The sequence below is a fragment of the Schistocerca nitens genome, chromosome 4, assembly GCF_023898315.1.
Source record: "Schistocerca nitens isolate TAMUIC-IGC-003100 chromosome 4, iqSchNite1.1, whole genome shotgun sequence".
NCBI classification, from domain to species: Eukaryota; Metazoa; Arthropoda; class Insecta; order Orthoptera; family Acrididae; genus Schistocerca; species Schistocerca nitens.
This window is the reverse complement of record NC_064617.1, coordinates 134,571,743-134,584,771: the sequence shown is the minus strand read 5'-3', so window position 1 is coordinate 134,584,771 and position 13,029 is coordinate 134,571,743. Positions and strand designations below refer to the sequence as shown.

Genomic DNA, 13,029 nt, shown 5'->3' with positions numbered 1-13,029 from the left:
ATTGGTCACAGTGCGGGTTGTGGGGGGAGTAGCGATGCCATCTGTGCGTTCACGCACTCAACAGGTCAGTCGGCATCAAGCCGTGGTCGAGTGAACGTCGTACCTGCGCTAGTTTAGTTTTTGTGGCAGTTTGAAATGTGTGCTGCAATAGAAAACCCCGCCAAATGTGAAGTGCGTGCTGTCATAAGGTTTTTTACAGCCAAAGGATATTCTGCAGCAGCTATTAATCGTGAGCTTTGTGCCGTGTACGGACCAAGAGTTATGAGTGAAGGAGTTGTCCGTGAATGGGTACGTTTATTTAAAAGTGGACGAGAAAACGTTCATGATGAAGAGAGGAGTGGTAGACCATCATTGGTGACAGACGAACTCGTTCAGAAAGTTGATGCAAAAGTTCGTGAAAATCGACGTTTCTCAATGTCGGAGTTGTCTACCTGTTTTCCACAGATTTGGCTCGGGTCACAGCGGTTTGATGACGACGAAGAGCTCAAAGATGCGGTCACAGGCTGGCTCCAGGCACAAGCGGGTGATTTTTATGCAGAAGGAATTTCAAAGCTTGTGAAGAGATACAATAAGTGCCTCAATCGCTATGGAGACTATGTAGAAAAATAGTGCAAAGATGTAGTTGTAAGATGTATATATTAAAATATTTTTATTTAACTTGGTGTATTTTTTTAAATCAACCGGAGGTTACTTTCTGAACGGCCCTCGTGTATATATAAACAAAGATGATGTGACTTACCAAATGAAAGTGCTGGCAGGTCGACAGACACACAAACAAACACAAACATACACACAAAATTCAAGCTTTCGCAACAAACACAAACATACACACAAAATTCTAGCTTTCGCAAACAACGGTTGCCTCGTCAGGAAAGAGGGAGGAGAGGGAGAGACGAAAGGATTTGGGTTTTAAGGGAGAGGGTAAGGAGTCATTCGAATCCCGGGAGCGGAAAGACTTGCCTTAGGGGGAAAAAAGGAAGGTGGTTTGGGGATTTGTTGCGAAAGCTTGAATTTTGTGTGTATGTTTGTGTGTCTGTCGACTTGCCAGCACTTTCATTTGGTAAGTCACATCATCTTTGTTTTTAGATACATTTTTCCTACGTGGAATGTTTCCCTCTATTATATATATATATATATATATATATATATATATATATATATATATATAAACACAGATGATGTGATTACCGAACGAAAGTGCTGGCAGGTCGATACACACACATACATACACACAAAATTCTAGCTTTCGCAACCAATGGTTGCTTCGTCAGGAAAGAGGGAAGGACAGGGAAAGACGAAAGGATGTGGGTTTTAAGGGAGAGGGTAAGGAGTCATTCCAATCCCGGGAGCAGAAAGACTTACCTTAGGGGGAAAAAAGGACGGGTATACACTCACGCGCGCGCACACACACACACACACACACACACACACACACACACATATCCATCCACACATATACAGACACAAGCAGACATATCTAAAGACAAAGAGTTTGGGCAGAGATGTCAGTCGAGGCAGAAGTGCAGAGGCAAAAATGTTGTTGAATGACAGGTGAGGTATGAGTGGCGGCAACTTGAAATTAGCGGAGATTGAGGCCTGGTGGGTAACGGGAAGAGAGGATATATTGAAGAGCAAGTTCCCATCTCCGGAGTTCGGATAGGTTGGTGTTAGTGGGAAGTATCCAGATAACCCGGACGGTGTAACACTGTGCCAAGATGTGCTGGCCATGCACCAAGGCATGTTTAGCCACAGGGTGATTCTCATTACCAACAAACACTGTCTGCCTGTGTCCATTCATGCGAATGGACAGTTTGTTGCTGGTCATTCCCACATAGAATGTGTCACAGTGTAGGCAGGTCAGTTGGTAAATCATGTGGGTGCTTTCACACGTGGCTCTGCCTTTGATCGTGTACACGTTCCGGGTTACAGGACTGGAGTAGGTGGTGGTGGGAGGGTGCATGGGACAGGTTTTACACCGGGGGCGGTTACAAGGGTAGGAGCCAGAGGGTAGGGAAGGTGGTTTGGGGATTTCATAGGGATGAACTAACAGGTTACGATGGTTAGGTGGACGGCGGAAAGACACTCTTGGTGGAGTGGGGAGGATTTCATGAAGGATGGATCTCATTTCAGGGCAGGATTTGAGGAAGTCTTATCCCTGCTGGAGAGCCACATTCAGAGTCTGATCCAGTCCCGGAAAGTATCCTGTCACAAGTGGGGCACTTTTGTGGTTCTTCTGTGGGAGATTCTGGGTTTGAGGGGATGAGGAAGTGGCTCTGGTTATTTGCTTCTGTACCAGGTCGGGAGGGTAGTTGTGGGATGCGAAAGCTGTTGTCAGGTTGTTGGTGTAATGGTTCAGGGATTCCGGACTGGAGCAGATTCGTTTGCCACGAAGACCTAGGCTGTAGGGAAGGGACCGTTTGATGTGGAATGGGTGGCAGCTGTCATAATGGAGGTACTGTTGCTTGTTGGTGGGTTTCATGTGGACGGACGTGTGAAGCTGGCCATTGGACAGATGGAGGTCAACGTCAAGGATAGCGGCGTGGGATTTGGAGTAGGACCAGGTGAATCTGATGGAACCAAAGGAGTTGAGGTTGGAGAGGAAATTCTGGAATTCTTCTTCACTGTGAGTCCAGATCATGAAGATGTCATCAATAAATCTGTACCAAACTTTGGGTTGGCAGGCCTGGGTAACCAAGAAGGCTTCCTCTAAGTGACCCATGAATAGGTTGGCGTACGAGGGGGCCATCCTGGTACCCATGGCTGTTCCCTTTAATTGTTGGTATGTCTGGCCTTCAAAAGTGAAGAAGTTGTGGGTCAGGATGAAGCTGGCTAAGGTAATAAGGAAAGAGGTTTTAGGTAGGGTGGCAGGTGATCGGCGTGAAAGGAAGTGCTCCATCGCAGCGATGCCCTCGACGTGCGGAATATTTGTGTATAAGGAAGTGGCATCAATGGTCACAAGGATGGTTTCCGGGGGTAACAGATTGGGTAAGGATTCCAGGCGTTCGAGAAAGTGGTTGGTGTCTTTGATGAAGGATGGGAGACTGCATGTAATGGGTTGAAGGTGTTGATCTACATAGGCAGAGATACGTTCTGTGGGGGCTTGGTAACCAGCTACAATGGGGCGGCCGGGATGATTGGGTTTGTGAATTTTAGGAAGAAGGTAGAAGGTAGGGGTACGGGGTGTCGGTGGGGTCAGGAGGTTGATGGAGTCAGGTGAAAGGTTTTGCAGGGGGCCTATGGTTCTGAGGATTCCTTGAAGCTCTGCCTGGACATCAGGAATGGGATTACCTTGGCAAACTTTGTATGTGGTGTTGTCTGAAAGCTGACGCAGTCCCTCAGCCACATACTCCCGACGATCAAGTACCACGGTCGTGGATCGCTTGTCCGCCGGAAGAATGACGATGGATCGGTCAGTCTTCAGATCACGGATAGCCTGGGCTTCAGCAGTGGTGATGTTGAGAGTAGGATTAAGGTTTTTTAAAATGGTTAGACATGTAGACTTCCATACAAACATATAATGAGGTCAAGTTAAAATTTTTGATTTTCTTTCGGTCAATCAAAAAATTCCTATAGGCACAGAAAGCATTCTTTTTAAGCCAATTTTGTAGAACATTTCTGAAGGTTTTTAATGAGGTAGTGTGCACTTCTAGTGGCAGTGCATTGAACAGTTTTACTTGAAGATATTTACAAATATAGTGAGTTTTGCTAAGTCTTGCGAAGTGTTGGTCAATCTTTTCTTGTAAAGGGTTGGTCACTCTTTTCTTTGTGATGTGTATTGTGATAATGAAATGATTGCCTTAATTTATAGCTCTCTTGGCTTTCTTTCATGTAGATTAGGTAACTAAGTATAAATATTCATGGGGCTCCCAGGACACAAAGTTCTTGAAAGGTGGCCTACAAGATACACTGTTGTTGTAAACAATATCTGACAGCCTTTTTCTGTCACACAAAAACACTCTTTGCCTCAATGGAGCTGCCCCAAATTAGTATGCAGTAGCTATGAAAACATGTGTAATAGGAGCTGAGCATCCTGTTTCCACTCAAAGATGCTCTAAGTTTATGGAACAGATATATTACTCTTGATAATTTAGTGCATATAGGTGAATTTTGAATCAAAGTAAAGACCCACAAGTTTAAAACAAGTATAATCATTGTTGCACTACATAAACTAAAAATTGCATTTTCAGTTTTATTCTGGCTTACAGTTAATTCATTGTCTTTAAAACTAACACTAGAAATTCTTAGGTTGGGCCTGTTTTGCTTCTTTAGGTCTTTTATGTCATTTCCAGTTGCAATGAAAGAGGTATCATCAATATAAAGAACAGATTTATGCAACATGATACTAGGTAGGTTATTAATATATGTAGAATATGAACAATAATGGTCCCAGTATGGAACCTTGGCATGTCCCTTGAAACATCTACGAATTACGAGCTCATACCATCAAAATGTACTTTCTGCTTCCTATTATCATGATATGATTCTACAATAGAGAGTTCAGCATCTCAGATACCATAGTAACTCAGTTTATCTATTAGAATATGATGGATCATAGAGTCAAATGCAATTCTCAGGTCAATCAATAGGTCCTCAATAGATGATTTTGCCTCAAAGGCACTGAGTATTGTTGAAACAAGATTTTCAACAGTTTTCAATGTAGATTAATTTTCCATGAAGCCATGCTGAGTGTTTGTCAGTGTTCCATTGCAGGGGAAATGTTTGCAAATTTGTTGTTAATTCAATGTTCTACTATTTTTGAAAATGTTGATACAAGAGAAACTTGATGGTAATATCAGCGCATGACTTGTTTCCTTTTTTTATGTAGAGGGATAACTACTGTTAACTTTAAGCAGGCAGCAAAATAAAAACTCATAAAAATCCAATAAATTAGTGTACAAAGTGGATTTAGTATAATTTCTGCAATTTTTTTAATAATGAAATTTGTGAGCCCATACAAATCTTCCGATTTTGAGTTGCTGGCTATAGCTACTGCATCAGGGACATCAATTTGAGTCCACTTGAACGTAGATATTGTAGGTTTGTTGTGCGATACGAGTAACTGTTTTTTTTTTTAGATGCTTATTAATTCCAGATTTATAGTTGTCATTTTGTTGAACTGGGCGTCCTTTGTTAGCAGAAAGTGATTCTATTAGTATTACACATTTCTGATTTGATAACTCTGCAAGCAGCCTTGAACTTGCTTTGTGATTGCTGAATATAGCTATAATTTGCCATGCATTTCCGTTTTATAATTTCTGATCTGTACCTCTTCTTTAGTCAAAGGTACTGAAGTCTTTCTTCTTCACTGTTCTTTGATCTGTTACAGAAATTGACGGCCTGTGTTCTTAATGTTTTGAGGACAGGTGTGAACCAGTGATGTAAACTCCTACAACTGCTTTTGACTGGTTTCCCCTTGTACCTTTTTAATACTTTTGGACTGCACTTATTGCACACACTGATCTGTCAGATTTTTTGCCTGCAATTTTAATCTTATTCCTTCATGATCTGACACATACATAGTGTTAAAAAGCCTTAGTCATATATATTTCTTTCTGTGTTTGTTATAACACTGTCCAGACATGCTAACTGTCTTGTTGGCTTGTTGTTTACACAGAACATATTGTGTGTCCTGAGAACACTGAGCAAGTGTTAAGTGCTTTGCTGTTGTAACCCTAATTATTAGAGATATAACTGAAATAAATTAAAAAAGGCTCTGTAGCCTGAGTGAATCGCTGACAGATTCTATATAGAATTTTCAGCTCAGTTAGCTCCCATGATAACCATGATATGAAGCTGACCCCCCCCCCCTCCGCCCCAATATAAGCACTCAATTGTTGGAAGAAAATATAGGTCATGACATCGATAAGGAGGCTAGCAGAAGTGAACCCCCCAAATTACCATTTAATATCAGAGACATTCTCCTGCTCTGCCATCTTAGAGCATATTCTAAACCAAAACTTAATTATGTACCTCTAACAGAATAAGATCCTCCATGCTTACCAATATGGATTTAAAAAACATTGATCACGAGAAATCAAACTCACATTTTTATCACATAACTTCCCAAAAGTCATGGATCAAAATAATTATGATTTAATATTTCATCACTTACAAAAAGATTTCTTTTAACATTTGACTTGGACTCAGCACCATACCAAAGCTTGCTAATGAAACTACAATCATGTGGCATATGAAACAAAAAGTGTGATTAGACTGAGGCCTTTTTGGTAGGGAATGCACAGAATGTTACCTGTGAGTCATCACAAGAAGTGGAAGTAACTTCCAAAATACATGAGAAAAGCATTATGGGATGCCTGCTGTTCGCATTGTATGTTAAAGACGCAGCTTACAATATTATTAAACTCAAACTTCTGCCGAGGATGCAGTTATCTATAATGAAGCATTGTGCATGAAGGAGGAGGGGGGGGGGGGTTGAGTTGCACAATATCTTCTTTATAAGACGGCTTCAATATCCTTGAGTCACAGCTGGAATCAGTCAATTTTTATGGATATCGGGATATAACAATTTTTGAGGGTGATAGTCTATTTCATTTATAGTATACTGGGAAGACATAGTCAAAACTTAGGGCTAACAGAGGATTATGAATGTGTACGACAAAGTGCACCATGAATAATCACAGGTTTGTTTGGCTCATGGAAGAGCATTATCAAAAGGCTAAAAAAACCGGAACTGGCTGACACTTTAACACAGAGCAAATATCTTGCTAAAGGCTGTTGACACAGTTTGAAGAAACAGTTTTAACACATTCGGCTTGGTGCCTTAGCCTCACTCGTGCACTGGCATAGGCAGGGTTAACATTATGATAAAATGAGTCATTCACAGAACGGAATCACCCTCATTGTTATTGACGGAATCGTGAAAACACGCCACTTTTTTCTTTTTTACAGGTCTAACAATGTCAATATAAGATATTTTTGAAGTTATTTTTCCTACACTCCATACACAAATGGAATGGGAAGAAACCCTAACAGTTGGTACAATGGTTAGTACCATCTGCCATGCTCTTCACAGCTATTTGAAGAGTATGTATGTAAATGTAGATAAAATAGCACCACAACTGGAATAAGATGGAATAGCTGGTTTAAGAATATATCCGAGGAGTCATTCTCATATAAGTGAAGCACAACTGGCAAAGGAAAAAGATTCTCTGTGGGATGTTCTCTATGAAGTTCTATATTCAGTTGTAGGATCTTTTTATAGTATATAGCTTGTTGGTGGCAGCTGCAGCATAACAGTCTCTATTCCATGGTGCCAGCAGTCACTAGCAAAGAATTATCTGTAAGTCAAGACACATTATCTTTAATTGTGAGACTTCATTTCCATTTGCATGGCAAAGACTGTCAGAAGTGCCTACTTTAACAGGGAAGGGCTAAGGAGACACAAAAATTCTGAATAAAAATCAGGAGGGACCTCTTAAGTCTTACACAAGTATAATAGTAAGGGTATGGTGCATCCAAACAACGTTTTAGGCTTTTCAGAGGCCTAATGCAACAGTAGATATGTTGATAGTGAGTGAAGGCAGTTTTTTATGTTAGTTTCCAAAGTGAATTAGGTGGGCATTGGTAGAACTACCCTACCGAAATCTACAATGAAATCTGAACATGAGATTTGTACTGTAAGGGTCAAAGACATAGCACCCAGTTATTTATGTGATTACATGGGCCAGTGGGATACTTGTGGTGTCACTTTCTTTTCTGTAGTTTTAGTTCAAAATAGGCACTGCACCTTAAGTTCCTCCACAATGTTTGCAGAGTGAAAGAATTTTTCACAGCAGCTGACGTTCATCACACTGTCCGGTTTAAAGACAGTATGTGACAACAGAAGGTGTCTCCCATCTAGCTGTGACATGTTTGAAAAAGGTACCAGCACTCGTGCTGATAAATAGTTAATTATCTATAGTCACAAATGAAATTCCATCAGCCAATCATGAGACACCTGTTACTGTGCAAGAATTTTTGGTCGTTGCTCAACCTAAGTATTGCAACGGATAACAATTACTGAACAAATAATAAATAAAAAATTAAACTCAAGTATAACTTCCATTATTAACCCAAGTATTGCTAAATACAAAAGTTTTAGAGTCAAGATTCATACCTGGTTATTCTACTACAAGGTAACAAAGTTGTTTGTATTAAATAATATTGACACTAAGGATACTGATGAAATAGCATTAAAAATATAAACAATTTTAAAAAATTAAAATTGCCTAATATTTAATTTTCACTATGGATACTTGAAAATGAAGTACAAAGCTGTCATAAACTCAAAGGATGGTTTGAATACAGCAATGGTTCCCTGGGGACGGTCTGGTTGGAGATGATGCCATTGTCTTCCTCTGATCTATGAACTTAATGACTAACAGTTACAGAGGGAGCTATAGTTTATCACAGACTATATTCCATGGTGCAACTTACCATTTATCACATTAACAAATCACTGCTGGAGATTAAAGAAACAAAAACTGACAGAAAAAAAGGATTCTTGGACTAACAGAGGTTTGAACCCCATATTTGTAGTCTGGCATTTTCGTAGTATGCCACTGAGTCACATCTAAGTATATTATCCCACAGCATTTGTTTAATATCTACGAATATTTCAACTATATCAAACAAATACAACCTTTTTTTTTTTTTTTTTAAGGATTTGCTGAGTTATAGAACATGACCATTACGAATATTCCTGCAGACAACAGTACATTTCTTTTTGAAAGTATAAATTCAATCTTTACCTTCAAACCTTGCAAATCCAATTGTTTCTCCACGGAAGCTCTTAACATATTTCACACCGTAAACAACTATTGGCCTTCTCAGGATGTGGGCAAGCGCAAAGACGTGCAGTTGCTCCAGACTCGCTCCCGGCTGACTTGCCAGAGACAGCAGGCCAGCCCAGTCCTCTTCCCACTGGCCCTCTTCTAGGCTGAAGTCCAGCATTTGAGCCTGGATAGCTTCATACTCCTTCCAGCGAGGGTAGAAGCTACAAATCAGTTTTATTCAGAGTAATACATCCAGTCAATTACTTACTGACCAATACATTTAGAACTTATTTGGCTACACATGAAATTTGTTAGATGTGTAATGAATAAAGTTTATCACTCTTGTATAAAGCTATTCTTTTCAAAAGGGCCCCAAAGCAATAGTGTCACCAATAAATTGTAGTTTGTGGTCACAAGATGTCCCAAACAGGGGAGGGGGGGGGGGGGGGAGTAGTTGAGAAAATATTTCCGTGTTAAAATTTGCTCGGAGTTCATATATCTCATTCAGCATTGGGGATAATTTCTCATACAAGCCTCTATCATTAGGAACCACAGTGTCTTTCTGTTGAATGATGTGTCACTACTGATCCAACAGTTTGAAAAGGGAACAAAAAAGATGTGGAATGGGGGAATGAATAAACAAAGCAGAGCATGTTACAAGTGGTTACTTACTCAACATTAATGAAACCAACCCTGGACATTAACAGCAGAATGAGTGGAGATACGGCCTTGGAGAACTAAATTTTATTCTGGAAATCAGCCTCTTGACATTTTATGAGCACCTTAGATGGTTTAACACACATTACTAGTTGGATCATTCCATGCCAAATCATCCAGAAATTTTAGGAAATGACACCCATCATCATGAAAATCGTTGAAATTTTGGGTAGTGGAAGTTTAACTAGATAAATTCACATTTCCAAAATGTAAATGTTGCAGGTTAATTACTTTTTCTCTTATGATAAAAAGAAGTTGTACAGACTAGGAATTCAAGCTTTCACAGACATGATGCTTTGTAATTTAAAAATGCAATAGTTCCTACAGTTTTTTACAGTGCAATATTGAATTTTTTTTTTAGTTAAAGAGGAAGGTTTATATTTTTATAATCATGCTTCTTGTAGTGAATATCCATCATCTACAGCTCAAAAAAAATGTAAATAATTTCTTTTAAACAAAATCCATGCATGGAGATTACAATTATTTAAGATACTGCCCCCTCATAAACACCTCTGAATAATTTACAATCTTATTATAAATATTCCATTATGTCACACAAAAAGAATCAGTTTGTAGAAGTAATGGGAAGTGTGAAAAACAACATTATCGTCAAAGAAATATTGAAGTTGCTAATTCGTGACTACCATGTCACCACTAAATTGCTGAAGTTGGCTACACTGTATTTCCTTAGGAACAAATCATATCTGAGAACACTGTTTTATTGCCACTACATGTATTGTGTCATCCAGTCCCTTTGTTTTGAGTCATGCGTTCACTGAGCATGCAGTTCTGAGCTCTTGTACTGAGTTGTACCCAGAGTCAATTATTGGTTAAAAATTCAATTGTTGCAGTTTTTAAGTATTCATTCCAAAACAAAAGTAAGTCCCCTAATGTAACAATAATAATGTAAAATATTTTTGTAATGAAATAATGGGATAGAATGATTTTTCATTATTTAACTACTTTTTAGGTTGCACCAATCATCTTTTGAATTATTTACAACAAATATTGGTTTTATGGCTGAAGCAGTATGGAAAGTATAAGTAGGCGGTGTTTTCTTTGGCAGTATCTGCAAGATATATGTGATAATGCCCTATCTTGTGTGAATGAACTCACCATGAAGAACAGGAACTTTTATTATGGCGAAGCAAAGTCATTCATACTGTGATTTAAGTGTTTCTTGCATGTGTATTAAACACAAAGACAGGTACCTGTGCAGATTCTCTCTCTGCATAAGAAAATTTGCTGTGATCCCTTCAAATGCCATAAACGATCTGTTTCACATGGATTGAGTGAAATTAGTTTAGAAAAAGCAAAGACCTTCAAAAAATGGGAGGCTTTAGCGTTATTCCTGGGGAGAAAATGTGCCCAACCTGTATGAAACGTATTAATGAAAAACAAGCAAGTGACGACTCATCACCATACTATATAAATGACAGTAATGTGAAGGTCCCGACTCATGAAAAATCTGTGCTCAATACTAGCTTAAGAGTATCTCCTGCAAAGCTGCAGTCAGTTGCTCGGCATAGTTGGCATGCAGCAGCCAAACGAAAATTGAAATCAGCAGCTGGGGCTCTGAAAACTAAAATTTCACATTCCTATCAAGTTGAGCTGGCTGCTGATGCAAGCACCATCCCTGTCAGTAATTTAAGAGAACTGGAAGAAAAGGCAAAACATCATGATGAACTCGTGGACAAAATCAAACAGAAGATTTAATATGCAAACAATCGTGAAAAAATTCAGTTATTTACTCTTGTGCCGCCAACTTGGTCTCGACAGAACATCAGTTCCAAATTTCAGGTTTCTGAATATTTGGTACGACAAGCAAGAGCTTTTTTAATGGACAAGGGTATTTTATCTATGGCTGAGCAGAAAAGAGGAAAGACACTGCCACATGATACAGCGCAAAAAGTAAAGAGTTTTTATTTGGATGACGGAAACAGAAAACAGAAGAATAATGCCTGGGAAAAAAGACAAAGTGAGCAGCACCAAAAATACCTATGGACAAAAGTGTCTGTTTGTGTGTCTATCGACCTGCCAGCACTTTCATTTGGTAAGTCACATCATATATATATATATATATATATATATATATAGAGAGAGAGAGAGAGAGAGAGAGAGAGAGAGGGAAACATTCCACGTGGGAAAAATATACCTAAAAACAAAGATGATGTGACTTACCGAACGAAAGCGCTGGCAGGTCGATAGACACACAAACAAACACAAACACACACACAAAATTCAAGCTTTCGCAACAAACTGTTGCCTCATCAGGAAAGAGGGAAGGAGAGGGAAAGACGAAAGGATGTGGGTTTTAAGGGAGAGGGTAAGGAGTCATTCCAATCCCGGGAGCGGAAAGACTTACCTTAGGGGGAAAAAAGGACAGGTATACACTCGCGCGCACACACACACATATCCATCCACACATATACAGACACAAGCAGAAATATTTAAAGACCAATATATGTCTGCTTGTGTCTGTATATGTGTGGATGGATATGTGTGTGTGTGTGCGTGCGTGTGTGTATACCTGTCCATTTTTCCCCCTAAGGTACGTCTTTCCGCTCCCGGGATTGGAATGACTCCTTACCCTCTCCCTTAAAACCCACATCCTTTCGTCTTTCCCTCTCCTTCCCTCTTTCCTGATGAAGCAACCGTTTGTTGCGAAAGCTTGAATTTCATGTGTATGTTTGTGTTTGTGTGTCTATCGACCTACCAGCACTTTCGTTCGGTAAGTCACATCATCTGTGTTTTTAAGATGCTGTAACTTAGCAAACGAAAGCATTGGTATGTTGATAGTTTGTGTTTGTTTGTGTGTCTATCGACCTACCAGCACTTTCGTTCGGTAAGTCACATCATCTGTGTTTTTAAGATGCTGTAACTTAGCAAACGAAAGCATTGGTATGTTGATAGAGACAATAAGAAACACACAAACACACACAAATTTCAAGCTTTTGCAACCCAATGTTGCTTCATCAGCAAAGAGGGAAGGAGAGGGAAAGACGAAAGGATGTGGGTTTTAACGGAGAGGGTTAGGGGATTGGAATGACTCCTTACCCTCTCCCTTAAAACCCAAATCCTTACGTCACATTGCATCAAACCTTCAGCAATTGTTACCAACAGAATGTATATAAAACAATAAAAATTGGCAAAAGTTCATGATATTAGATACAAAAGCAGTACACAAAATCTCAGTTCACAACTACATAATGGGTGTCATGGCCTGGATGACCCAGTTACCTTCACTTTCGGTGGGTGAATAGGATCAACTGAAAACCACAATATGACTATACAAGCCATTGCAGAAACACTATCACGCATTAGAGATGGCCGAAAACAGTCTGTATTGTACACTTCCCACACAGTCCTTGGTATGCACACATATCCTATGGTGGTGAACAGTATAACAGTAGACTCCTCAGAGGACTTTATATTTTCCTATTCCATCACCAAACATCTCTTTGCATTCCCCTGATTGACAAGAATGTGGCAGAGGACGTTCTGCCCACAGGTTCGCCTCGCTGCATGCTAATTATTA

The 13,029-nt window shown here is 39.6% G+C and overlaps 1 protein-coding gene across 2 annotated transcripts in view; it reads right to left on the bottom strand.

Annotated features, from left to right (window-relative positions):
• The window catches only part of LOC126253394 (ubiquitin thioesterase trabid), a 119,642-nt gene that overhangs the window by 40,681 nt on the left and 65,932 nt on the right, over nucleotides 1-13,029 (bottom strand). For both annotated transcript variants that reach the window (XM_049954695.1, XM_049954694.1), the window contains exon 6: nucleotides 8,751-8,995. In XM_049954695.1, coding sequence (XP_049810652.1) covers nucleotides 8,751-8,995 — 245 coding nt within the window. The remainder of the gene's footprint in view (nucleotides 1-8,750; nucleotides 8,996-13,029) is intronic.